The 25,549-nt window shown below is 53.2% G+C and overlaps 4 protein-coding genes across 9 annotated transcripts; 2 read left to right on the plus strand and 2 right to left on the minus strand.

Moving 5' to 3' along the window:
* Positions 1 to 271: 271 nt before the first annotated feature.
* Positions 272 to 2,578, minus strand: MYLPF (myosin light chain, phosphorylatable, fast skeletal muscle). The gene is made up of 7 exons (XM_038539822.1): positions 2,430 to 2,578; positions 1,715 to 1,810; positions 1,406 to 1,481; positions 1,098 to 1,202; positions 913 to 991; positions 561 to 609; positions 272 to 469 (listed from the first exon to the last, which is right to left on the minus strand). The coding sequence occupies exons 1-7, from the start codon at positions 2,430 to 2,432 to the stop codon at positions 365 to 367; spliced, it is 513 nt and encodes a 170-aa protein (XP_038395750.1). The 5' UTR covers positions 2,433 to 2,578; the 3' UTR covers positions 272 to 364.
* A 4,296-nt stretch (positions 2,579 to 6,874) lies between these two features.
* Positions 6,875 to 18,714, plus strand: TBC1D10B (TBC1 domain family member 10B). Its single transcript, XM_038539823.1, has 9 exons — positions 6,875 to 7,827; positions 12,137 to 12,236; positions 12,532 to 12,639; positions 12,729 to 12,835; positions 15,959 to 16,073; positions 16,197 to 16,262; positions 16,444 to 16,633; positions 16,957 to 17,111; positions 17,190 to 18,714. The coding sequence occupies exons 1-9, from the start codon at positions 6,875 to 6,877 to the stop codon at positions 17,832 to 17,834; spliced, it is 2,439 nt and encodes an 812-aa protein (XP_038395751.1). The 3' UTR covers positions 17,835 to 18,714.
* Positions 18,705 to 20,669, minus strand: LOC102151745 (sesquipedalian-1-like). Its single transcript, XM_038539830.1, has 2 exons — positions 20,375 to 20,669; positions 18,705 to 19,508 (listed from the first exon to the last, which is right to left on the minus strand). The coding sequence occupies exon 2, from the start codon at positions 19,483 to 19,485 to the stop codon at positions 18,877 to 18,879; it is 609 nt and encodes a 202-aa protein (XP_038395758.1). The 5' UTR covers positions 19,486 to 19,508; positions 20,375 to 20,669; the 3' UTR covers positions 18,705 to 18,876.
* On the plus strand, positions 19,924 to 22,890 carry CD2BP2 (CD2 cytoplasmic tail binding protein 2). 6 transcript variants are annotated; one of them, XM_038539829.1, is made up of 10 exons: positions 19,924 to 20,042; positions 20,183 to 20,257; positions 20,367 to 20,512; positions 20,945 to 20,964; positions 21,048 to 21,151; positions 21,459 to 21,526; positions 21,650 to 21,807; positions 21,930 to 22,371; positions 22,453 to 22,562; positions 22,645 to 22,890. In XM_038539829.1, the coding sequence occupies exons 5-10, from the start codon at positions 21,111 to 21,113 to the stop codon at positions 22,753 to 22,755; spliced, it is 930 nt and encodes a 309-aa protein (XP_038395757.1). In that variant the 5' UTR covers positions 19,924 to 20,042; positions 20,183 to 20,257; positions 20,367 to 20,512; positions 20,945 to 20,964; positions 21,048 to 21,110; the 3' UTR covers positions 22,756 to 22,890. The 6 variants fall into 6 exon arrangements, with proteins under 6 accessions (XP_038395757.1, XP_038395755.1, XP_038395756.1 ...); XM_038539826.1 differs by having other exon boundaries at positions 19,975 to 20,042; positions 21,391 to 21,526; XM_038539827.1 differs by lacking the exon at positions 20,945 to 20,964 and having other exon boundaries at positions 19,925 to 20,042; positions 21,391 to 21,526; positions 22,459 to 22,562.
* The last annotated feature ends 2,659 nt before the right edge of the window (positions 22,891 to 25,549 follow it).

Consider the following 25,549-nt stretch of genomic DNA (forward strand, 5'->3'; position numbering starts at 1 on the left):
CCTTGCTCGCGCCTGCGCTCTCTTTCAAATAAATAAATGGGTAAATATTAAAAAAACAAGTAGTTTCCCTGAAACCACCAGAGTCTTACTTTCCCAGCGGGAGTAAGTGGCGGATGTAGCGGATGGAGCGGATGGAGCCGCCCCACCCGGACCCCAGGCCTCCGGGCCACTATTTACTCGTCGGCTGGGCGCTGGCTTGGGGCCAGGCAGTGTTTCAGGCCAGCTTCCCACCTGAGTCCCTCTCCCACAAACGCACTGAAAGCGCCGCGGCTAATAAACAAAGACCAGTTTAGTTTTATTAGGAGTCGGGGTGGGGGTCGGACTGGCAGGAAGGCGTTGGCCCGCAGAAGCCTAAGAGGGTCCCCTACTCCTGGTCCTTGGCGTCGCCATGCGTGATGACGTAGCAAATGTTCTTGTAGTCCACGTTGCCTCCCACGTCGGGGGGGAAGGCTGCCCACATGTTCCTGATCTGCGGAAAGATTCAGGGGCGGCGTCTCCTACCGACTCCGTATGCTCCCCTCCCCCCTCCGTCTGCTTCTCCCGGCCCCTCCCCTGCTCACCTCCTCCGGGGAGAAGCGGTCACACTGCGTGGTAAGCATCTCCTCCAGGCTGCGGAGAGGTGACATATGGGGAGTTGAGATTGGGCTTCGTGGTTCCTTTCCAGTCCCTCCCACCTCATCCTGGTTGCCATTCCTGGTATCAACTTGAAAACCGAAGTCATTCCAGATCCCTCACTGGTCTCCCAGTCTGGCCTTCTCGGTTTTGCTCTTCCCCTCTCATATGTGCTGTGATAGTGTAATCCTATTGCCCATTTCCACAGTCCTAATTTTTCCCTTATTCTCTCTTTTATACCTAAGCTTTGGTAAGAATTTAAGGAGGCTTTCTGTGTTTGAGCTGGAAAGGGTCACTTACAACTGCTTCTTGATGGTGCCCTTCCCCTCAGGGTCCAGGACCTTGAAGGCTCCAGTGATCACATCCTCGGGGTCCGCACCTGGAAGGTCAGAAGGCGCATGAAGCAGAAGGGTTTCTGAAGGTTCTGTCCCTGAAAGGTGTGGGTAGGGGCATCTGGGGGCTTAGACCCAGGACATTTCATTCACCTTTAAGCTTCTCCCCAAACATGGTCAGGAAGACGGTGAAGTTGATGGGACCACTGGCTTCCTTCATCATGGCATCTAGCTCCTCATTCTTCACATTGAGGCGCCCTGGAGTAGGGTGGGGGAAGCTGGAGTGGGATCTTTCCGCCAAGGGTTGGTTGATCCTTCCCATAAATTCAGATCATCCCACCCATTTTTTCTTCTGGGTGGACTGAGGTTTTGGGGTGGAACTGGCAGGGCTGAAACCCAAGGCTCCTGAATTCCCAGTACTCTCCAGCCTTGAGTCTCTATGGGTAGGAGAAGGGGCTCACCCATGGCTGCGAAGGTGTCCCGCAGATCTTCCTTGTCGATAATGCCATCACGGTTCTGGTCAATTACCGTGAAGGCCTGTGGAAGGCAGGGGCAGGGAGGGATTAGTTCCCCTGTGGCCAGGCTTCAGCATCCCTAGCCCAGGCAGATCAGATTCTGGCCCCTTGCCAGCTGTTCTCTTACATGCCAAGCAGGACGGGAAGCAAGGAATTCTAAACCCTTCCCCTCCCCCTAAACAGGTGCACATTCCAGGGAGAGGTGGCAAGGGGTGCCTTTGGTCAGTTTCCAGTCTCCCTTCTCCCCTTACTCACCTCCTTGAACTCCTGGATCTGAGTCTGGTCGAACATGGAGAAGACATTGGAGCTTCCGCCCTCTGCCACTGCCCTTCTCTTGGCCTTTTTGGGTGCCTGGGGGGGTGAGGGATGGGCAAAGTGGTCCATGGGTGAATCCCTACATCTCTCTGGAGGCAATGGATTAGATTCAGGGTTCTTTGAGTCATTTTTTTAAAAGCAGCTCTTTTGGTTCTAGGTTTTCCTCTCCTTATGACCTCTTTGCTGAGGGGACTTGTTTTGGTTGCATCCCCAAATTCCTATCCTCCATCCTACCCAGCATGTGGGACTCCTCAACAAATCTCCTTTTCAGTGACCAGAGCTTGTCTCCTCTGAGTCCCAAACCTGCTGTGTGACCCTGATCTGCTCATTCACCCTGTCTGAACCTCTAATTTCTCATGTATAGAATGAGAGTTGAAATCCTTGCCTGACTCTGCCCAGAGGGTTTTAGAAAGGAGTACAGGAAAGTATGCAGCATGCTTTGAGAGAGGTGGGTCTCCTGTGAATGGAGAGTCTTGGCAGATTATCCTTGGTTGGATCACTTAGGCCATCTTTCTGTATGCTCCCCATTAGCAATGACAAGAAAGGGAGGATTCATCTGTTTCCTCTTACTGGACTGGGAATCAGCTACTTATAAAAAGTGGGGCTGCCTTGAGGTCTGAGGGATCTGGGTAGGGGCTGGGGGATTCTCACTCACCATGGCTTCAGTCTCCTGGGGGCAAGGCAGTGGCTCTGGCTGGGAAGGAGCAGAGTCAGCCTGTGACAGTCCCTCTGGGGTTATATAGTCCTGCCCCAGGGAGCCCTCAACATACCAGGGTAACCTTAGCCCTGTGGGTGCCCACCCCAGATACCAAAATAGCCCGGCTCAGGGCCTCTCCTTTCTTGGAGGGCTGGCAGCAGCTGGAGCTCAGGGAGGGAGGAGCGACTAGGTCTTGGGATGTGTGTCTCACTAGGACCCAGGCAGGAAAGGATGCTCACTTTCCCAAAAGGGGGCTCCAATATGCCAGAGTTCAGAGAGGACCCAAACTAATGCATAGTACTGGGAGAAAGATAAACCTGAGTGGGGTGGCTCCAGATTTATTTATTATTTATTTCTTTAAAAAATATTCCTCATTTTGAAATTAACATTTTTATGTTTCTATTTATTTGTATGTTTTTTAAAGATTTTATTTTATTTATTCATAGAGACAGAGAGAGAGAGAGAGTGAGGCAGAGACACAGGCAGAGGGAGAAGCAGGCACCACACAGAGAGCCTGACGTGGGACTCGGTCCCAGGTCTCCAGGATCACGCCCTGGGCTGCAGGCGGCACTAAACCGCTGCGCCACTGGGGCTGCCCTTATTTGTATTTTTAAAAAGATTTTTTATTTTTAAATAATTTCTGCACCAAACATGGGCCTTGTTTTCCCCATCCCACAGAACTTGTGGATATGAACACTATGTGGAAACAGTTTAGTGAAATATAATCATTACAATTCATATTTGTGCCCTGCCTTGGTGGACTTACAGCCTACCTGTGGAGACTGGATAAACTAAGAAAATGCCATAACAGCTGATCTGAAAAAAAAAAAAAAAAAAAAAGGACAGCTGATCTGGAGCACAGAAGTAGAGGGCATAGCAGCCCTGTCTGAGGATATGGGAATGATTTTATGAAGACCAGGAGAAGTTAGGTGAAAGTAGAAGGGCAGGCATGCTAAACAGAGAGCACAGATAAGCAAAGACCTGGAGAAGTGAAAGGTCAAGTTGTTAGAATGGTGACAAGGCTAGAGCAGAGGGTGTAGGCTGGAAACCAGAGATTGAAGGGTCTTCCATGCCAGGCTGAGGTGAGGGATAAGAACTTGGGAGCCTTGGAAAAGTTTGAAACTGAAGAACATAATCTAATGTGAGTCTATAATCATTTCATTGGATCCTATTGTGAAAGTTAGAATTCAGAGGAGGGGAGTCAGAGACACCAGGAGAGATGCTAGTTGGTCACTTCCTTCTGGGTGGCTGGAATGGCTAGTGCTCCTTTCCCCATTCTAGGCAAGAACCAGCTCGGCTGCTTGTGTGACTTTGAGGTACCCTCTCCTGGGGAAATAGTGGCTGAGGAAGCCCTGGGAGGCCAAGATTGGCAAGGACACCCACCTCCTCCTTCTTTTGCTCCCTCTAGGACCTGATGTCCTGAGGAAAGTACCTCCTCCTTTTTCCCTCCTCCAGCCTCATGCCAATGCCTCTAAGACATTTTCTTTTCTGGGCACTGAGGCCCAGCCACCTGTTGTCTCTAAGAAGAGAGAAGGAGCCACCCTAAACTTAGCAGCTGCCCTTGGCCTCCTACACTAGCCTCTCCCTGCTTCCAATGACAGCTGCCTCACCTTATACGGTTACCAGGGGGGTCTAGGCTCAGGGAGGAGCCCATTTATTCCTTGGTTCTGGGAGGGGAGGAAAACCCCAAAGAGGGGAAGGGGGAAAGTACTCAGGTAGTTTGGGTCAAAAGGAAAGCGTGGAAATAAGAAGGAGATCAGGAGCTGTATGTCTAACTCAGACACTGAATGGAAATACACAGGATCTGGGTCTGAGCTGGGAGCAAATAGCCTAAAAGAACTCAGAAACCAAGGAGGATCCGGGACATTGGGAGTTTGGCCTGACTGAAATTCTAGGATGGTGGACTCTGTATGGAAAATTGGGGCCCTCTAACTCTGAGGCTCAAAGGGATGGGGGTCCGAGAGAGGAGGGACTCCTAAAGTCAGAGCTTTGTGTTTGTGATCTATGGTATCCTGGGGGCTCATGAGACTGGGGTCTGGTTTCTTTTCTTTTTTTAAAATTTGTTTATTTATTCATGAGACACACACACACACAAAGGCAGAGACATATGCAGAGGGAGAAGCAGGCTTCCCGGCAGGGGGCCCAGTATGGGACTCGATTCTGGATCCTGCGATCACACCCTGAGGGGAAAGCAGACTCTCAATCGCTGAGCCACCCAGGCATCCCACGGAGGTCTGGTTTCTTAGCAGAAAATGAGGACTACAGGGATCCCTGGGTGGCTCAGAGGTTGTTTTTTTTGTTTTTTTTTGTTTTTTTTTTTGAGATTTTATTTATTTATTCATGAGAGGCACAGAGAGAGAGAGAGAAAGAGGCAGAGACACAGGCAGAGGGAGAAGCAGGCTCCATGCAGGGAGCTATTTATTCTCTCATGAATAAATAAATAAAATCTTAAAAAAAAAAATGAGTACAGAGAGGTGTGGCAGTGATGGGAGAGGAGTTGATGGAACAGGTCCTTCATCCCCAAAACAGTAAGAACAAAGATATGGGAATTCATGTTACTGGGAATTCATGGTTTGGGTGCTAGCATACCCACCAGAACTGGGGGGAGGGGTAGTGTCTGGGTGGCTGCCTCAGTTAAGCTTTGCCTTTGGCTCAGGTCATGATCCCAAGGTTCTGGAATTGAGCCCCACCACAGGCTATCTGCTCTGCGGGGAGCCTGCTTCTCCCTCTCCCTCTGCCACTCCTCTTGCCTGTGCCTCTTTCTCAAGTAAATAAATAAAATCTTAAAAAATTTTTTTTTTTAGAATGGGGGGCACACTCAGAGGATGAAGTCCAAGGAATTAGAGCCTAGATTCTGGGGAGGAGCTGAGATAGATGGGGGGCTGAGAAGAGGGACTTAGGGCTTGGGATTCCCATAGGAAATGGAGGATCCAGGGAGATGGGCTGCTTAGAGGATTGGGAGCTCTGGTTATAGTCGCCTAGGCTTTGAGTGTTGAGGTTGGTTGCTGGCCTAGATGAAAATTAAAGACAGACTGGCTGAGAGTACTTGATCAGAGGCCACTGGATTTGTGGTGGGGTCTCACAGACCACCAGAGTGAGGCGGCTCTGGATGGAGAATGGGAACCCAGGGGGCGCTTGGCTGGCTTAGTCGGGAGGGCATGCGGCTCTCCATTTCAGGGTCGTGAGTTCAAGCCCCACCGTGGCTGTGGAGCCTACTTAAAAAGAGAGAGAGGGAGGACAGGGAGAGAGAGAATGGCAGCCCAGAAAGGACTCAAGCAGAGCAGCGCGGCGCTCTTATTGGCTAAGGGCTGCACTAGTGTCTCTGGCCTCCGCCCCCTCTCGGCGCTGTCCCCAACTGTCGCCCCCTCCTGCGCTTGTCTCCGGTTGTCACCGATATCCCTGAGCTGGCACCGCCTGCTGGCAGCGCCCCTACCCTTTTGGATGCTGCCACTGGCCGAGACATCCGTCTATCTTACTTTCCTGTTGCCAAAGTGAGGGAATACTCTCATTGGCTGACGATGCAAATTAATTGCAAATTTGGCCCCCCCCCCCCGCACCCCCCTCCCCCAGCTGTCATTCCTTCTTGACTTTCTTGGGAGACCTCAAGAATTCCTCAGCTCTTCCTATTGACTGCGGATGCTGTCCGTCACCGTCCTAAGAGACACCCCTGTCTGTCAACTTGACCTCCGCCCACTCCCCCTGTTCATTGGTTCCCTTTTTACTGTTCCCTTTGGCCAGGCTCGCCTCTTCTTGCGCAGCACCCTCCTCCTTCCGTGGTCATTCACTCTCCAGCCATTTTTAGTGGCTGGGAGGTTCAGCTTCCCGCTTTTCTATTAGTTCTCTCCTTCGTCCCACCTCCGCCTGCCTTCGCTCACCCTCTCATTGGTCTTAGAGCCCTCCGCCTTTTCCATTTCCTCTTTCCAAATTACCCAGCCCCTTCCCACCCCCAACCCCACCCACCCTTCCAACGATTGGCAGAGACCCAGTTCCCTCTGTCCTATTATTCGTCCAAACACTCTGACGAGGCGGGAGGAAAAAAAAGGAGCGCGATGGGACTGCCCGCGCGCAGGCGTGAAACGCTGAAACGCTGGCCGCTTAGCCGGCACTGGGCATGTGCGCATGCGCGAGGTCGGCCGCTAGCCTGAAGCAGGAGGGAGGGGGCGGCGGCGAGAGCGCTAGGGGTAAGAGGGCGCGAGCGGGACCCCCGCGCCTGGCGCCCCGGGACCCCTGCCACGCCTCCGCGCGCCCGGCGGCGGCGGCCCGCGCGCCGCCCCCGTCCCGGACGTGCGCCGGGCCGCGCCCTTAGCCTGCTCCCCTTCCTTGGCGGGCGGCGCGGAGCGGCCTGAGGGGCGGCGCCTTCTGCGGCCGCCCCGGCGGGGGGATGTGAGGGGAGGCCCGCGGCCATGGAGACCGGCCCGGCGCCCCTGGTGGCCCCGCCGCGCCGTCATGGCGCCCCCGCGGCCCCCTCGCCGCCACCCCGCGGCTCCCGGGCCGGACCCGTCGTGGTGGTGGCTCCGGGCCCGCCAGTGACCACGGCCACTTCGGCCCCAGTCACCCTGGTGGCCCCCGGGGAGGCGCGGCCCGCCTGGGTACCGGGGCCCACCCAGACCTCGGCCCCGGCCCCGGCCCCGGCCCCGACCGTCACGAGCAGCACAGTGGTGGTGCTGACTCTGGAGGCCTCACCCGAAGCCGCGAGGACGCAGGTCTCCGCTGGCTCAGAACCCCTGGTGTCCGCGGCAGTGGCAGGAGCCGAGATGTCCGTGGCTTCGGGCCCGGGGGCAGATTCTCCGAAGACAGAGGAGGCTAGAACCTCACCCGCCCATGGGCCAGGTACTCCCACCGCGACCCCCACCAGGACCCCTTCCAGAACGGCTCCTGGGGCTCTGACTGCCAAACCCCCGCTTGCCCCCAAGCCGGGAACCACAGTTGCCTCAGGAGTGACTGCGCGGGTTGCAGCAGTGACCGCGGGACAGGTGACAAGTGGACATGGAGCTGCCCCAGCAACATCAGCATCAACTACACAGGCTCCAGAGGACCCTTCAGGGCCTGCTCCAGGCCCTTCAGGGACATGTGAGGCTATGGTAGCTGTTGTGACAGTCACCCCAGCTCCGGAGCCCGCTGAAAACTCTCAGGACCTAGGCTCCACGTCCAGCCTGGGACCTGGCATCTCTGGGCCTCGAGGGCAGGCCCCGGACACTCTGAGCTACTTGGACTCCGTAAGCCTCATGTCTGGGACCTTGGAGTCCTTGGCAGATGATGTGAGCTCCATGGGCTCAGACTCGGAGATAAATGGGCTGGCCCTGCGCAAGACGGACAAGTATGGCTTCCTTGGGGGCAGCCAGTATTCGGGCAGTCTGTGAGTACCCAGTGGGCACCCAGTGGGGACTGCTTCAGGGAAGCAGAGGTTGGGGAGGAGGAAATGATACACCTTGCCCAGACTCTGGCAGCCCAGACTGCTCTGAGGCTCCAGGAGAGTGTCTCCAGCAGGAGTGAGGTACTTGGTGATCCCTTTCATGCCTAGAGCATCGTGAGGTTTTGGTGGCACTTGGATGTTAGAGTTTCAGGCCAGGTGTCAGGAGTTCTGAGTTTGAGCTTTGCTTTTAGTGTGTTGTGTGCCTTTGACCTAGTGTCTTCCCTATTTCCGTGCCTCAGTTTCCTTCTCTATAAAGTGAAAGGTTGAATGACGTGATACCTAAGATTGTCCCAGGTCCTTGATGTGAAACTCCAGCTATGGGCCAGATATTCTGGAGGGTTGGTTGGGCAGGGGTTCTGGTAGTCCCTGAGGGAGGAGTCTGGGAGGGATGCAGGCATCTCCCCTCCCCCATAGTCCTAGCTCTGATGGGTTGGTGAGATGGGGAAGTCTGGTTGATGGAGGGGAGACCCTGAAGGCAAGACTCCTCTGCAAAACAGAGAAGGGCAGTCTTGTATTTTTACTAAAGGAAAAGGGTTAGGGGAGGCCTCTTCCCCATTTCCTCATCTCCCTAGCCTGGCTTACTCTTTCCTAGTTCCCTCCAGGGGCCTGAGTCACTCCTGATGTGGGAGTGTGATTGCCTCTGACTTGTTCCTTCCCTCTCTCCGGATCCTGTCCATTGTTTCTGTACTCTATTTAACCTGCTGGTCAGTTCAACCTACAGCATCACCTGAGCACCCAGGTGCCAGACCCGTGCTGGGTACTAGGGATAAAATAGTTGTTTCAAGGTGCTTAACATCTAGAGGAGAAACAGATACTTAAACAGTTGGCTTCAATATATGTTAGGTTTAGCCTAGAGATCATCACAGGATTTTGTGAGCACCTAGGAAAGGGATCTTTTGCCCACTCAGGAGTCTGCTGAAGGTCCAAATGCTGAAGAATGAATAGGATTTAGTTGTGTATGTGCGCATTGGGGTGGGGGGTACCTGTCTGGGGTTGGAGGAAAACAATTGGGAGGATATTCAAAGCATTTTTTTATAATCCAAAAAACAGAAAACCTTTGATTGAACACCAAAATTCATGGTCCTAGGAAGGCAACTGAAGTTTTTTTTTTTTTTTTTTTTTTTAAGATTTTATTTATTTATTCATGATAGTCACAGAGAGAGAGAGAGAGGGGCAGAGACACAGACAGAGAGAGAAGCAGGCTCCATGCATCGGAAGCCCGATGTGGGATTCGATCCCGGGTCTCCAGGATCGCGCCCTGGGCCAAAGGCAGGCGCCAAACCACTGCGCCACCCAGGGATCCCGGCAACTGAAGTTTGACCGTGGTGTTTTCCCATGCACAGGGGATGCACTGTTGTACACAATTTATAGGTGAAGAAACAGGATTAAAGCAGTTGAGTGAATTGCCCCACTCACATCTGGATCTGTGTGACTGACTGACTTTATCCTCAAAACCATGCTGCCCTAAGGAACTTGGATTGAATTGGATCTTAGTGTGCCCCTCGTGTGTGCCAGGCACTGTGCTGGTTGCTATTTTTGTGCTTTGTAATTTTGTCCCTCTAAAATCTATCTTCTGTGCTGGAGGAATATACTTATGAGGCAAGGCTGAGTGGGGCACATGTTACCTTAAAAGCTTGTAATGGCTCCCCACTGGTCACAGGATAAAATCCCAAGAACTTTTTTTTTTTTTTTAAGATTTTATTTATTTGCTCATGAGAGACAAACAGAGAGGCAGAGACATAGGCAGAGGGAGAAGCAAGTTCCCCAAGGGGAGGGAGCCTGTTGCGGAACTCGATCCCAGGACCCCCGGATACGACCTGAGCCAAAGGCAGACGCTCAACCACTGAACCACCCAGGCGCCCTTCAAGTGCTTTATTCTGCAGACAGGTTCCTTATTATCTGGCTCTGTCAGGCTTTCTGGTCTTCTCTCTTGCCAGTCCTTGCCACCTTGCCATGCACTTAGTACTGTGGTCCTTTTTTTTTTTTTTTTTTTTTTTTTTAGATTTTATTTATTTATTCATGAGAGACACAGAGAGAAGCAGACCCCATGTAGGGAGCCCAATGTGGGACTCGATCCCAGGGCTCCAGGATCATGTCCTGGGCCAAAGGCAGGTGCTCAACCGCTGAGCCACCCAGGCATCCCCTGTGGTCCTGTTGAACTGGTTGTAGTCTTTCTCCCTTCATACTCAGGCTTTCCCACCTGCCAGGAATGCCTTTCTCCTCCTCCTTGTCTTGGTATGTTCTACTCAGTCCTTCATGGTTTATGAAGATGTCTCCTCTGGGAAGCCTTTCCCGATGTATCCACTGCCCCTACTCCCGTCAGTGCCTCTTCTGTACATTTTTGTCATTGCATTTCCCACACCACATTGCAGTTATCTCCCCTGCAAGCTTGTGACCTTCTTGAGGGCAGGAAAGATACTATCTTACTCTTCCTAATCCTTAGAGTTTAGAAGTTATGATAGAAATTGAGAGATGTTTAAGGGGCTTCTGAGACGAAACTAAAATTTAATGAGCCCTTCCATTTACCAGTCCTTTATATACAGTTTCTCAGTAGTCCTCTCATAACATTGTGATGTAGGTGGTGACATCCCTTTTTTATAGAAGAGGAAGAGACTCAGGTTATCACTTTCCAAGATTCCCCAACTTTTTTTTTTTTTAATTTTATTTATTTATTGAAAGACACACAGAGAGAGGCAGAGACACAGGCAGAGGGAGAAGCAGGCTCCATGCAGGGAGCCCGATGTGGGACTTGATCCCGAGACTCCAGGATCACGCCCTCGGCGGAAGGCAGGCGCTAAACCGCTGAGCCACCCAGGGATTCCCAGATTCCCCAACTTTTAAGATTTTATTTATTTGCTCATGAGAGACAGAGAGTGGCAGAGGCAGAGGGAGAAGCAGGCTCCCTGCTTTGCGGGGAGCCTATTGTGGGACCTGATTCTGGGACCCCGGGATCACGACCTGAGCCAAAGGCAGATAGATGCTCAACCACTGAGCCACCCAGGTGTTCCAATTCCCCAACTTCTAATGGATGGAACTGGGTTTTGAACTCAGGTCTGTCTGGAAACTCAAGTTCTTTCTTCCGTTCACTCACCTCCTCTTACTGGCTCCTACAGATAACTATTTCAAGCCTTATGGGCATCTTGAATGTGAAGCTGTGACAGAACAATGGGCAGACAATGCAAGGAAAACTTCATTTGCTTGGGAATCTAGGATGATTTCAGGGAGGAGGAGGTAGAGGGAATTGCAGATGGCCCAGGAAATCTCAAGAGTCTGATAGGTGGAAACTCAGTTGCTTCTAAGGAGGCGAGAAATATTTTGGTTCTGTATTTTATTTTATGGATAATAATTGCTGTTACTTACTGAGCACTTGCTATTTGTCACCTCATATAACTTCTCCATCTTACAAATGAGGAAATTGAGGCCCAGAGGAATTCAGTGACTTGCCCAAGGTCACACAATGAATAAGTGGTGAAGCTAGAATTGGGCCCCAGTCTAATGCAAAGTGTGGCTTTTTTTTTTTAATTTTTATTTATTTATGATAGTCACACAGAGAGAGAGAGAAACAGAGACATAGGCAGAGGGAGAAGCAGGCTCCATGCACCGGGAGCCAGACGTGGGATTCAATCCCGGGTCTCTAGGATCATGCCCCGGGCCAAAGGCAGGTGCTAAACCGCTGCGCCACCCAGGGATCCACAAAGTGTGGCTTTTATGTATTTTGTACCCTCTCCCCAAACTTGTATGTGCAGGATTTGAACATACCCAACACATATAGAGATCCAATATGAGAACATGATCTCTATACAGAGATTCCTTCCAAAGAGAAGTCCTTTTGGGACGCCTGGGTGGCTCAGCAGTTGAGTGTCTGCCTTTGGCTCGGAGTGTGATCCCAGGGTCCTGGGATCGAGTCCCACATTGGGCTCCCTGCATGGGGCCTGCTTCTCCCTCTGCCTATGTTTCTGCGCCGCCCCCCCCCCCCGCCCCCTGTGTCTCTAATGAATAAATAAATAAAATCTTAAAAAAAAAAAAAAAGTGCTTTCAGTATGGTAAGCTAGACCCTTGGGCAGCTGAGCAGCCAAATGTTCTGATATTTGGCAGCTCACAAAATGCTTTTCTATCTAGTATCTCATTTGAAACTGGGGAGGTAAAAAACAACAACAACAACAAGAAACTGGGGAGGTGACTTCAGTTCCACCGGCAATCCATGTTTTACACTACTGCTACTGACCCCTTCCATGCTCCCTTCATCCTGCAGAGAAAGCTCCATTCCTGTGGATGTGGCTCGGCAGCGGGAGCTCAAATGGCTGGAGATGTTCAGTAACTGGGATAAGTGGCTGTCACGGCGTTTCCAGAAGGTTTGGAAGGCTTGAGTGGTGGGCAGGGCAATGGACAGATTGGGAGGGGGCCAGAGAGGGCTCATGTGCTCCAGGGAAGGCATGTTAGTATTTGCTCTTTAGACAGACATTGGGGCAGGTGGTACTTGGGCCTGGGAGGAGGACTAGCTTTAAAGATAGAATGCCAAGCCAGGTCCAGTGGAGTCAAGCCAATGGGATGTGGAAGAGGTGTGCCAGAAGCCTGAGGACTGCTGGGGAAAGCCTGGAGGCTATGCCAGCCCCTGAAGCTGTTGCCCTGCCTGCCACTCTCTCTTAGGTGAAGCTGCGCTGCCGGAAGGGGATCCCCTCCTCCCTCAGAGCCAAGGCCTGGCAGTACCTGTCCAATAGCAAGGAACTCCTGGAGCAGAACCCTGGCAAGTTTGAGGTGTGTCCAGGGTATGGGGATGTGACATGGTGTGAAGGGTATCATCAGTCCCCCCAGATCCTGAGATAGTCCCTGCTGTTCCACTGCAGGAGCTGGAACGGGCTCCTGGGGACCCTAAGTGGCTGGATGTGATTGAGAAGGACCTGCACCGCCAGTTCCCTTTCCATGAGATGTTTGCTGCTCGAGGGGGGCATGGGTAAGATGGCCTGACCACATGGGTCAGTCAGCAAACATTTGTAGAAGGCTTCAGGTGGATACAGTTCTTGCTTTCCAGGGCTTCTAGGAGAGTGGTCCTTAATGGATTGAGTATCAAGCCATATTGAAGGAAGCATCTTGGGAGGGAGATTCTGACTTGGGGTTGGGCTGCACAGTGACTTGTTGGGGGGGGCGCACAGTGACTTGTTGAGGTTACATTTGAACTGGGTTTTGAAAAATAGATGGGAGCAAAGCAAGGGACAGGTTTTTCCTGGCTAGGGGTTAAGCTGTGTCCGGGATGTGTGGTTGGGTAGAGCTGCGGCTGGAAAAGCAGTTTAGAACCAGATCACCAAAGGCCCTTAAAACCTGTTCCAAGTCACTTTATTTTTTTTTTATATTAATTTTTATTTATTTGTGATAGTCACAGAGAGAGAGAGAGAATGAGGCAGAGACACAGGCAGAGGGAGAAGCAGGCTCCATGCACCGGGAGCCCGACGTGGGATTCGATCCCGGGTCTCCAGGATCGCGCCCTGGGCCAAAGGCAGGCGCCAAACCGCTGCACCACCCAGGGATCCCCCCAAGGCACTTTATACTTTTGTTCTATATGCTGGGCTTACCCAAGATAGACAGACAGATAGATAAGTCCTTAGTAATATGCAAGATAGTATTAGGTAGCTCTTAGGTGGACTTTTTTCATCAGTTGGTTCATCTTTTCAGCAAGTACTTTTCAACACCTGCTATCTGCCAGGCACTACTCAAGCCACAGATGACAGCAGTTAACAAGAGACAAAACTCCTGCCCTTATGGGGCTTATTACATTTTAGTGGGGATAGAGGATGAATAAATAAGGCAAAGTATGTTGTATGTGAAATGGTGGTAAGTATGAAACGGGTTTTAAAGCAAGAAAGGGGAATAGGGAATGTGAATGGAGTTTGGGTTACAGGTGATCATCTGACTTGTGTTTTAAAAGGATCATTCTGGCTGCTGTGCTGGGAATAGACTCTAAGGAGACAAGGACAGAAGCAGAAAGACCTATTAGACCATTTCCATAATCCAGAAGAGAGACAATGATAGATAGACCAGAATGGTAGCTGTGGAACTATAGGGAGAGGTGGTTGGGTTCTGGATCTATTTTGAAGGTAGACCCAAACGATTTGTCCACAAATTTGATGTGGAGTATGTGTGTGAGAGAGGAAGAGTGAGTGAACATGCAATTAAGGCTGACCCTGAAGATTTTAGGCCTGAGAAACGAAGAATGGAATTGTTATATACTGATGCGGATGGGGAAAATGAGGTTAGACGGGTACATCAGGAGCTCAGTTTGGAATGTGAGGTTTGAAATGCTAATTGGACATCCAGATGGAGATGTCTAGTAAGTTGGATGTACTATATGTACAAGTCTGGAATTTGGGGAGAAATTTAAAGTGGATGTAAGCTGGAAATTGAGAGTTGTCAGTCTCTAGATGGGATTAAATACACCCATGAGACTGGATGAGATCATCAGGGTGGCAAATGTAGATACAAAAGGAAGCTCAAAGATTGAGCCCTGCAGCTCCAACATTTCAAGCATGGGAAGATGAGAACAAGCCATCAAGAGAGACTAGCAGCAGAGAGGTAGAAGGAAAACCAGATTTCTGGAAGCAAACGAGGGGTTTCAGGATCAGCTGTATGAAATACTGCTGATTGGTCAAGTAGAGTCAAGTCTGCAGGCTGACCTTGGGACTCAGCTTAGTGGAGGCCATTGGTGACCTTGATAAGAGCAGTTTTGCATGGGGCAGTAGGTTAAAGCCTCATTGGAGGATGGGAAGAAAGAGATTGACGGCGAGTCTGTACTCTGATGTTTCGCTGAGTAGGTAAGGAGAGAAGTGGTATGGGGTTTGGAGGCGAAATGGGGGGTGGCCAAGAGACATTTTTTTTAAAGCAAGAAGAAATAACAGATGTTGGTATGCCAATGAGAATGATCTAGTAGGAAGAGAAAAACTGATGATGTAGGAGAGATGGGAGGTGTGCTGGAGGGATGGTCTGTTTAGTGAGAGTGGATGGGGTGCAGTGCAGCCTTTCCACAATGGAAAGGCTGTGTTTGGCCAAGACCACAAATAGTTTACCCACAGCAACAGGGGAGAAAGCAGGGACACATGCAAGTAGGTGGGTGAAGGTAGCATGGAAGCTTGGGGGAGTTATGTGTTTATTTTAATAGGTATTAGGTAAAATAACTAGTGCATCAAACCTGTCATTTCATGGATGGAGAAAAAAATATTGAGGGAAAATAGGTGAGAGGTATGCAAATAAAGCACAAATAAAGATCATACTTCAGTGACTGAATTTTGGAATAGAGGTCATTTTTAAATTTTTTCTGGGGAAGAAATGAAGGTCTGAGCTATGGAATGGCTGTGGAGACAGAAGGAACAGGCATGAATGAAATTCAAGAGGTAGTGTTGAGAAGACTTGGTAAATAGCCATGGGGAGTGACGAGGGGCCCTCTTTTCCAATGTGTAGCTGAGTGAATGCAATTCCCAAAAACAGTGATGGGGCATTCTCAAGAAACAGGAGCAGGTCTAGGGCAGAGATTTTCTTCTTTTGCATGCAGAGACAAGAGAAAGGTCTGAGGCACAGCAGGCTTCCCAAGCCTTCACCAAGAACCAGGGCCCACTGGACATGGTGGCAGGAACCTGATGCCATCCAGTGGGGCAGATGAGGTGGGCCCTGCCCTGGGAGAGCCCCTGCTCTGGGGTGATAAAAGCATTCAGACAGTGCTCTAGGAGGGCTGATGCTGTGGGTGGTGAAAGCTTCCTGAAGAAGGTGACCTTGAAGGTCTATGGGATATTAGCAGATGGAGAGAGCACAGCCTCTGTGGGAGAATGAGTAGGGAGCACGTGGGGTGTGCAGGCAAGGGTGGAAGGCTGGAGCCTGGAATGCTTTCATTATGGTCTGAATCTTTGGCTTCACCTTGATGGATAGCGCCAGGAAGGTCAATGGAGGTATGTGGTGGTGAAGCTCTGGGGTTAATCTGGAACTGGATCTAGGAGGGGTCTGGAATGGGGCTGGTTGAGGGGAGTAGGCCTAGTTTGGGGCAGAGAGGCTCCAGCTCCTGTGACTGCCCTCATGGTCTTCCCCCAACCCACAGGCAACAGGACCTGTATCGGATCCTAAAGGCCTATACCATCTACCGGCCTGATGAGGGCTATTGCCAGGCCCAGGCCCCAGTGGCTGCAGTGCTGCTCATGCACATGCCTGCTGAGGTCAGTACACCCTGGGCCTTGTTGGGGAGGGCCTGGGAGGACCTTGGTGTACAGCAGTGATGGGGGGCTCTCTACTCCCTGTCTCAGGTCCCATCCTTCCCTCCTTGTTTTTGCCCTTCCCAGCAAGCTTTTTGGTGCCTGGTGCAGATCTGTGACAAGTACCTCCCTGGTTACTACAGTGCAGGGCTGGTGAGTGTCTGAAGGCCGGGTGTGCCCAAGGCTGCAGGGAGGTCCCTGTCCTGCCCCACCTGCTGCCCTTTTGTCCCTCTGCTCTGGGCCTCTCCCACTGAGGTGAGGATCCCCTACTTGGGACAGTTCTACCCCAAGGGGGCTCCAGTAGGCCTCTTCTCAAGGCTTATCCCACTTCCAGGAGGCCATTCAGCTGGATGGAGAAATCTTTTTTGCTCTGTTGCGCCGGGCCTCCCCGCTGGCACATCGGCACCTGCGGCGACAGCGCATTGACCCCGTGCTCTACATGACAGAATGGTTCATGTGCATCTTCGCCCGCACCCTGCCCTGGGCATCAGTACTGCGTGTCTGGGATATGTTCTTCTGTGAAGGTACTTCTGTAGCCATTCAGGCCATGAGGGGCCTGGGGTTTCAGTGGCTGCCAAAAGGTATTTCTGGAGCCTAGGCTTTCCTGTAAGCAGTCTGGGGGCTGGAGAGATTGGGGCCTAGCCTTGGCTCTGCCATCAGCCTGGAGCCTACTCTCCCTCCCAGGAACTTGAAACCCATGTCAGCTCATTTTCCTTCATGGGGCCTCAGTTTCCTCATCTATGAGGATGGCAGTAGGACAGGGATAGAGCCTATGAGTCCCTTTGAATTGGGGCAAGTTGAAGTCCCATCCCTGGTCACCCACGCTGTCTTTTCTCTGCCCTTGCAGGCGTCAAGATCATCTTCCGGGTGGCCCTGGTGCTGCTGCGGCACACGCTGGGCTCGGTGGAGAAGCTCCGCTCCTGCCAGGGCATGTATGAGACCATGGAGCAGCTGCGCAACCTGCCCCAGCAGTGCATGCAGGAGGACTTCCTGGTGCATGAGGTAGGCTGTGGCCTGAGCACATCCACACCTGCTTCATCCCATCCCCTTCGTCCTGCTACCCATTTCTTCTCTGTCTAGGTCACCAACCTCCCAGTGACAGAAGCCCTGATTGAGCGAGAGAACACAACCCAGCTTAAGAAGTGGCGGGAAACCCGGGGGGAGCTGCAGTATCGGCCCTCTCGGCGACTACATGGCTCCCGGGCCATCCATGAGGAGCGTCGGCGGCAGCAGCCACCTCTGGGCCCCTCGTCCAGCCTTCTTAGCCTCCCTGGCCTCAAGAGCCGAGGTTCCCGGGCTACGGGGGGGGTCCCCTCTCCACCTCCTCCTGCCCGCAGGGCTAGTGCTGGGCCCACTCCAGGGCCCGTGGTCACTGCTGAGGGACTACATCCATCCCTTCCTTCGCCTACTGGCAATAGCACCCCACTGGCTCCCAGCAAGGAGACTCGAAGGCAAGAGAAAGAGCGGCAGAAACAGGAAAAGGAACGTGAGAAGGAGCGGCAGAAACAGGAGAAAGAACGGGAAAAGCAAGAGAAGGAGCGGCAGAAGTGGGAAAAAGAGCAGGAGAAGGAGCAACAGAAGCAGGAGAAGGAGCGGCAGAAGCAGGAAAAGAAGGCCCAGGGCAGGAAGCTCTCACTGCGTCGAAAGGCAGATGGGCCCCCCACCCCCCAGGATGGTGGGGACAGGTCCTCGGCATCTGAGGCCCGGCAGGATGCTTACTTCTGACCTCTGTTTTGGGGCTGGACTGCATGACCTCCCTCTTTTTTCCTCAGTCCAGAGCAGGCCTGGCCTGGGGTGCTGCCCCAAGCCTCCTGGGCCAGTGGTCACTCTCTCTGGGGAAAGCAGTTGGCTCCCCATCTCCTTTGCCAGCCACTGGTCCCTACACAGCTGGGACAGTGGGAGCGCACTGGGCAGCCGCCTCTCCTTGGGACAGCCTCGAATAAGTCTGGAGCCCCTCACCTCCAGTTAGGTCCAGCTGGGGTCTCTGTCACTCCTGCCCCAATTCCCTCTGGGGTCCTTCCCAGGTGCAGTCCTGATTGGCCTTTAGTCACCTCAGGGGTGACTTGGCGATGGGAATCAGCAGTTTTCAGATTCTTACACTCCAGTTGCTCCCCTTTATCCGTGAGTGGAGCCGGGTTCCTTTTTCCCTGCAGCCCTGCCCATCTCCCCCTCTTCCTGCCTGGGGGCCAAAGCTCTCCTCGCTCTACTTTCGGACATCTCTGCGTTGTAATTATGTACAGAGGACCTGGTGGGTCCAGGGTGGGGGTGTTCGCTCTATCTTCTGTCCTTTAGTTCTCCTTCTACAATGTTCTTGCACTCATTTATTTAAGGGGACATGCCTTGGAACAGGAAATGCCCCCCCCCCCCAACCATCCTCCTTGCTCTCTTTCTTCTTCACCACCTTCCTGTGTATTCTCAGGCCTCTCCTGCTTTGTCTCACCAGGGTCCCCACCTTTTACATTGTTTCCCTCCAGCCCCTATCTGGGGAAGGGGTCTTCCCTTGAGCTCCAGGGGGTGGAACCCAATGTTTACATTCTCTTCTATCTCTGCTCCTATCCTATGCAGCGCTTTGAGGAATCAGAAAAGAACCTGCTGTTGTACCTGGGCCCGTCTCCTGCTTTGTTATTTGATAGAGGGGGTTAGAATAAGGACTGGGCAGGGGGTGGGAAACAGTGGAGCAGGCCAGGATCCAGGCATCTACCGAAGCTGTGGGCTGGTCTTGGCACGTGGGTACCTCTTGGCCTTTGGTCCACCTTTCAGTCACTCATCAGCTGCTGAGCTCCTGTTCCTCTTTTGCCTGGGATCTGCTGCCCCCATTGTTAGCCTGGGGCCCTCTACGCACCACCTGCAGCACCCGGATCTCCTTTCCAAAGTGCTCATGCAATTCCTGGAAGCTGGAGGGGATACCGAGGGTGGCAAGAAAGCCACAGTCCTCTGGGGGTGAGCTGGGCTCTTGGCCAGCTGCCTGGCACAGCTCCCGGTACTGGGCCTCCAGGGGGGGTAGTAGCGCCACCAGCCGCCTCCAGCTCGCCCCAGCTAGTGCCCACAGCCAGGCTCCCAGCTCTTCCTGGTTTTCTGCTGCCAATTTGTAGGCACGCCCAGCTGTTCCCTCAACCCTAGGGGTCAGTATGGTAAAGGCATAGGGTTCTGTGGCCCCAAGGCGTGGCTCCACCCGACAGTTTTCCAAGAGAATGAGGCCCAGGGGTGTGTGGTCCGCCTGGTTCTCCAGGTAGAAGAGGAGGTTTCCCCGGAGGATGAACCAGCGGCGTTGATAGCTGATATTTCGGGCTCCTTTCTTCAGCAAGATGCCCTCGCGGTCTGGAGCTTTTCTGTATCCACGGAAGAAATTGAGTACGGATTTCTGGTGCAGTTTCATGGTAGTCCAATCTGGGAGTAGACCTTGGGGGCAGGAGAGAGAGCTGGTCCTAGCCTAGTGGGATTTAAGAGTGTCCTCAAGAGTACAGGTCTTGCTCCCCCCCCCCCCCCCCAGCACTGGGGCCGACACCTCCCACCTACAGTTCTCCCCTTTGGGCTAGTTTACAGACCCTGGGCAGGGGCCGCTGGCCTGGACCCCTATTTGCTTGCGCCTGTAGTTGGAGAGACGCACTGTTGCCCTTTTCCAGGCCTACCTGAAATCAGGGCACAAGAAACTTCGGCCTGGGTACTGGACACAGGTACCACCGTCACCTTTCCGAGACGGCTCTTCCCACCTCTCAAACCAGGAACTCCCCAGGGGATAGGTGTCGGGTAAATGACTTCCCCCGGGTCCTAAAGAGACCTGTGTTCGGCAAGTGCCCCGGAACCACCCCGGGCCTCCAGGCTGGCCATCAGAACCGGGTCTTGCCTCGGGGAAAAGAGCAGGGCCGCACCTCGGGGTAGGAGTGGACTGGACTGGACGCTGAGTGGAAAGGAAGGGTTTCCAAGAAGATTCTGGTGAGGGGCGCAAAGCCCTTGGGCAACCCTGGGGAAAGTGATTCAACTATGGAAAGGGAAACGGGCCATTGTCCCACTTTGCTCCTCCATCATGGTCCTGGGCGCCCCTTTAAGTAGAGTGCGCTCTGCTTTCTCCCCAGAGCCTCTGACTGCTGTCGGAGGGAATCGAAACCGCATCCGGCCATCTCTCTCGTCTGATCGGGGCCTAGGCGTTCGTACGTCCCCTGTTCTCGCCATTGTCGCCCCACACTGATCACGTCACTCTGGGTTGGGCGGGGAGGTGTTTCCCGCTCACTGTGTACTTCCGCCCGCTTCTCCACTTAGTCCCCTACCCCGAGTGAAGCCACTTCCGGCCTTCTCCAGCGCCTTCCGCAGTTCCCTTCCGGGTGATGGCGGCCGCTGCCCCGGACGTAGCCGTGGGGAAAGCAGCTCTCTTTTTCCTTCCCCGCCGGCCTCCCGTCGATCTTTAGGTGAGCGCGCGCCGGTGGGGTCCTGGAATCCTCGCGGTTCTGCCGCCCCTCTGATTTGTACACTTAGCCCGGGACAGTTGGGGGTCACCCCTCGGAGCCGGGAGTTCGGCGCGGGGAAGAGGGGGTCGGCCAGGACGCCAGGTCCTGGGTCCGCCCGGGCCCCGCGGGCTCTGAGGGAGCTGGGGGTGTAGGAGCCGGTGTCAGCCCTCAGAGCCTCGTCGCACCCAGGACTGCGGGGGCCAGGAATGGGGGGGCATGTGTGGGGGGTCTGTCTCCTTTCGTCAAGGGTGGGGGTTGCCCGTGGGAAGCCCCTCCGCGCGTCCGCCTCTCCGGCCCCGCACCAGCAACTCTTTTGGACCAAACCAAGTCCCCGGGGCCTCCTGGCGGCCGACTTCCCTTTCGGCCCCTGACTCTGCACCCTCTCTTCCCAAGCTGGATCTAGTGCGTACCAGGTGATTATTTGTTGTGCTGGCGGCCCTTCGGCGGTGAGTAGCCTCGCCCAGTTCCCTTAATCTGCACCCTTTCCCTCGCTCAGCTTGGCGAAGGCCCCTCTGTGCAGGCATGCCAAAGAGGAAAGTGACCTTCCAAGGCGTAGGAGATGAGGATGATGAGGATGAAATCAGTGTCCCCAAGAAGAAGGTGAGGTGGCCAGACTCCTGTATTCTGGGGAGGAGTGAGGGCAGGGAGAAGGAACTGGAGGCTAGAAGAGAAAGAAAGCTGGTGGGGATAAAGCGGTGAAAGGTCTCGCTTTTTCCATGTTCTCTGGGAAATGGGTTTGGAGAATTTTCAGTCTGAGAAAGCTTTGAAGAAAAACCTTCCTAGAGTACTTTGAGGAATAGCCGCAAACCTGCATCTCTCAACTTGCTGGCTCCTCACAGCTGGTGGATCCTGTGGCTGGGGCAGGGGGTCCTGGGAGCCGCTTCAAAGGCAAACACTCTTTGGACAGTGATGAGGAGGATGATGATGATGAGGGGTCCAGCAAATACGACATCCTGGCCTCAGAGGATGTGGAAGGTGAGCTAAACCCAAGAATTGTTGCTGCTGGAGGAACAGATGGGGTTTCACGGGATATGGGGTGGAGAAGGCTCTTGTCTGTTTTTGCTTGCTCAGCCTGGGCCACCTGTGTCTTTGGTGCAGGTCAGGAAGCAGCCACACTCCCCAGTGAGGGAGGTGTGCGGATCACACCTTTCAACCTGCAGGAAGAGATGGAGGAAGGCCACTTTGATGCTGATGGCAATTACTTTCTGAACCGGGATGCTCAGATCCGAGATAGCTGGCTGGACAACATTGACTGGGTGTGGCCCAGGGGTTGACTTTGGCTGGGGACCTGGAGGCAGCAAGTGCTGGGCTTGTGCCCTGCTCACGGTTTGTAAGAGATAACCGACCCCCCCCCCCCCACCCCGTTTTCATATCACAGGTGAAGATCAAGGAGCGGCCACCTGATCAGCGCCCACCTTCAGACTCAGAGGAAGAAGACAGCCTGGGCCAGACACCAATGAGTGCCCAAGCCCTCCTGGAGGGCCTTCTGGAGCTGCTGTTACCCAGAGAGACAGTGGCCGGGGCACTGAGGCGTCTGGGGGCCCGAGGAGGAGGAGGTGGCAAAGGGGGCAGCAAGGGGGCTGGGCGGCCTAGTTCCCCTCAGCGCTTGGATCGGCTCTCTGGGTTGGCTGACCAGATGGTGGCCCGGGGCAACCTCGGTGTATATCAGGAGACAAGGGAACGGTTAGCCATGCGGCTGAAGGGGTTGGGGTCCCGGACTCAGGGACCCCCTGACCCCACACCCCCACCCTCTCTGGACATGTTTGCTGAGGAAGTGGCAGAGGGGGAGCTGGAGACCCCAACCCCCACACAGAGGGGAGGTAAGATCAGAAGGCAGAGGAGGGGTGTTGGGGCAGGAGGTAGGGCACTTGAGGGCCAGATGGCTTTGCCTGTTGTTTTAGAAGCAGAATTGAAAGGAGATGATGGTCTGGTGGACGTGATGTGGGAATATAAGTGGGAGAACACAGGGGATGCTGAGCTGTATGGGCCCTTCACCAGCACCCAGATGCAGGTAAGCCCTTTCCTGCTTCTACCACTACCCCCCTTCCCTTCTCCCATGAGTCTTTCCCCAGCTCTGCTTTCCTTTCCTGCAGACCTGGGTGAACGAAGGCTACTTCGCAGATGGTGTTTATTGCCGGAAGCTGGACCCTCCCGGTGGACAGTTCTACAACTCCAAACGCATTGACTTTGACCTCTACACCTGAGTCTGCTGAGGGCCCAGTTTGGTGGTCCCTTCTTTCCTTGACTCTGGAGGAGGCCCCAGCTGTCTCAGGCATTGAGGATTTTGGGGGCCACCTTTCAGTCCATTTTCCTTTCCCAATAAAAGCCTTTAGTTGTATGTTAGGGCCTTGGCTGTGCTGATGGCCAGGAGCTAAGGTGCTTCATAGCCCCTTTGGACTTGCCTCATGAAGTTCTTCTTGGGAGTGTTTGGTCACTTGAGCCACCTCACCTTTGTTTACCATTCCCAAGGTAGAGCCAGGGCTCCCAGGTGGCCTGTGGCCTTCCCACCTGGATTCTGCTCACCATCTCAAAAATCTCTTTGCTCACCTGCTGTTCTCCAGTACCCTCGGAGCAGGGTTCCTGTTTTGTTTTTCTGCAGTCCTGTTTTTAGAACTTTAGAGTCTCTAGCCAGTATAAGATGGAGCTTCAGAAGTAGAAATTTTTAGGCTTCAAAAGGGCTGAGACATATGCTGGGGGTGAGTGGGAAGCCTGGTACCCACTCCCTCCCCACCCCCTCGGGATCTCCAGCTCCTCAGGCGAAGTGTGAACTCCAGGCCACCTGGGCCAACCATTGAACAGACAAAGAGGGGCAGTGTCTCCCTGGAGCTCACACAGCAATCTGAGCATGACTTGACCCCATGGGTTTCTTGCCCAGACCTTTCTTGGCACCTTTGAGGCCCTGAAGCTTCCATTCCCTGGGCTCTCGTGGTGTGCCTGGTATGAGGCTAGTGCTTTGAAGGAACTCTCAATAACTAGGGAGCTGATCCACTTCCAGGAATTCAGATTCTGAAGAGTGGGGTCGGGAAGGAGACAGGTATCATTGAACCTGGACCTCCCACCTCTAACCAGTTTTGCCTTATGCCTCTTCTCTCATGCACCAGGTTAGGGGGAGTCCTCCACATTTCTACCTCGACTGTCCATTGGTGTCTCAGCAGGGCTGTAAAATTACTCCTCATGTTCTGAATGAATTGATCTAGGTAGTGGCTTGGTGGTTGGGACTTTGAAAAGCTTCCAGGTGATTCCAATGTGTGGATGAGTGGAAAACCATCGGGTGGGACTCCTGTGATTGGGTTCCACCTCAAGCGAGGGGCCTCTTCCCAAATCCTGCGGTGGTGGCAGAGGTGAACAGGTGTGGCCAGGGCTCCGCTGGAGTCTGTTACAGGACTGTGGAGCACCAGAGCCCCAGGTGGAAGGAGCCAGACTGGGAAGTAGGAAAGACAAGGACAGGGTGGGGATACTTGGTACTCCAGCAAGGTCTCCAACTTCTGTGATAATTAGGTCTGTGCTAGTGCCAGTCCAGACTTGGGTTTCACCGACTCCAAGATCCCTTCAGTTGTAAGAACTCTTTATGTGTCATTGAGGAAGAAAACCCTGCCAATTACATTTACGAGATGTCAATGATTAAAAGGTGCATCCTGATTTCAGAAACAAGAAAGGAAAAGCAGTACAGCTGCCACCTTTATAACCCCAATGACTGGCTTGTGGGAGGGGCTTAGTGTTTGGTGAATAGGTAGCAGTTCCCTTGAGACTGCCACCAGCACCTGGGGCCTCCACCTGGCCAGAACGGACTCCCATCTTCCCCTCACAGCGTCCTCCTGGGTTCACCCTTTTTCTTTTAAAGAATTTATTCATGAGAGACACACAGAAAGAGGCAGAGATAAGGCAGAGGGAGAAGCAGGCTCCACACAGGGAGCCCGATGTGGGACTCGATCCCGGGACTCTGGGATCATGCCCCGGGCCGAAGGCAGGTGCTAAATCGCTGAGCCACCCAGGGATCCACCCCCCTGCCTTTTTTTTAACTTTTTTTTTTTTTAATTTTTATTTATTTATGATAGTCACAGAGAGAGAGAGAGAGAGAGGCAGAGACACAGGCAGAGGGAGAAGCAGGCTCCATGCACCGGGAGCCCGACGTGGGATTCGATCCCGGGTCTCCAGGATCGCGCCCTGGGCCAAAGGCAGGCGCTAAACCGCTGTGCCACCCAGGGATCCCTGCCGCCTTTTTTTATTTTGAGAGATTGAGAGGTGGGAAGGAGCAGAGGGAGGAGAGAGAATTTTTTTTTTTTTTTTAAGATTTTCTTTATTGGGACCCCAGGGTGGCTTGTCTGCCTTCAGCTCAAGTCATGACCCAGGAATCCTGGGATTGAATTCCACATTGGGCTCACCACAGGAAGCCTGCTTCTCCCTCTGCCTGTCTCTACCTCTCTCTGTGTCGCTCATGAATAAATAAAACCTTTAAGAAAAAATATTCATGAGAGACATAGGCAGAGGGAGAAGCAGGCTCCCTGCAGAGAGCCTGACAGGATTGGATCCCAGCACCCCAGGATCACAACCTGAGCTGAAGGCGGACTCAACCACTGAGCCAGTCAGGTGCCCAGAGGGAGAGCCTGATACAGAGCCTGATGTGGGGCTTGGTCTCGCTACCCTGAGCTCATGGCCTGAGCTGAAATGAAGAGTTGGACACGGAACTCATTGAGCCACACAGGTGTCCCAATCTCTTTGATGACACACTGTAGGCAGAATAATGACCCCCCCCCCCCAAATATGGCATGTCCTTAACAGAATCGGTGAAGATGGGACCTTAAGAAGCAAAAGAGATTTTAAAGAAGTGATTAAATCAGTGACTGAATTGGGGGGAGGGTTGTTCTGGATTATTGAGGTATGTGGGCCCAGTGTCATCAAAAGTGACCTGCAATGTCAAAGGGTTAAGTCAGGAGGGTCAAAGGAGGTGAAGGTGTTAAACATGGCTGCTGGCTTTGAAGATGGAAGACAGGGCCATAT

This window comes from Canis lupus, chromosome 6 (genome assembly GCF_011100685.1).
Source record: "Canis lupus familiaris isolate Mischka breed German Shepherd chromosome 6, alternate assembly UU_Cfam_GSD_1.0, whole genome shotgun sequence".
Taxonomy (NCBI): Eukaryota; Metazoa; Chordata; class Mammalia; order Carnivora; family Canidae; genus Canis; species Canis lupus.

Excerpts from the sequence above, each read along its gene's own strand:
- LOC102151745 (XM_038539830.1), bottom strand. The coding sequence starts at position 19,485 with ATGAAACTGCACCAGAAATCCGTACTCAATTTCTTCCGTGGATACAGA.
- MYLPF (XM_038539822.1), bottom strand. Across the intron at positions 1,482-1,714 it reads AGATCCAGGAGTTCAAGGAG|GCCTTCACGGTAATTGACCA; the intron begins GTGAGTAAGGGG and ends TGCCTTCCACAG. Across the intron at positions 610-912 it reads GGCACCATCAAGAAGCAGTT|CCTGGAGGAGATGCTTACCA; the intron begins GTAAGTGACCCT and ends ACCTCTCCGCAG.
- TBC1D10B (XM_038539823.1), top strand. The coding sequence starts at position 6,875 with ATGGAGACCGGCCCGGCGCCCCTGGTGGCCCCGCCGCGCCGTCATGGC. Across the intron at positions 12,237-12,531 it reads TGTCACGGCGTTTCCAGAAG|GTGAAGCTGCGCTGCCGGAA; the intron begins GTTTGGAAGGCT and ends ACTCTCTCTTAG. Across the intron at positions 12,640-12,728 it reads AGAACCCTGGCAAGTTTGAG|GAGCTGGAACGGGCTCCTGG; the intron begins GTGTGTCCAGGG and ends GTTCCACTGCAG.
- CD2BP2 (XM_038539826.1), top strand. The coding sequence starts at position 21,074 with ATGCCAAAGAGGAAAGTGACCTTCCAAGGCGTAGGAGATGAGGATGAT. Across the intron at positions 21,152-21,390 it reads TCAGTGTCCCCAAGAAGAAG|CTGGTGGATCCTGTGGCTGG; the intron begins GTGAGGTGGCCA and ends GGCTCCTCACAG. Across the intron at positions 22,563-22,644 it reads TCACCAGCACCCAGATGCAG|ACCTGGGTGAACGAAGGCTA; the intron begins GTAAGCCCTTTC and ends CCTTTCCTGCAG.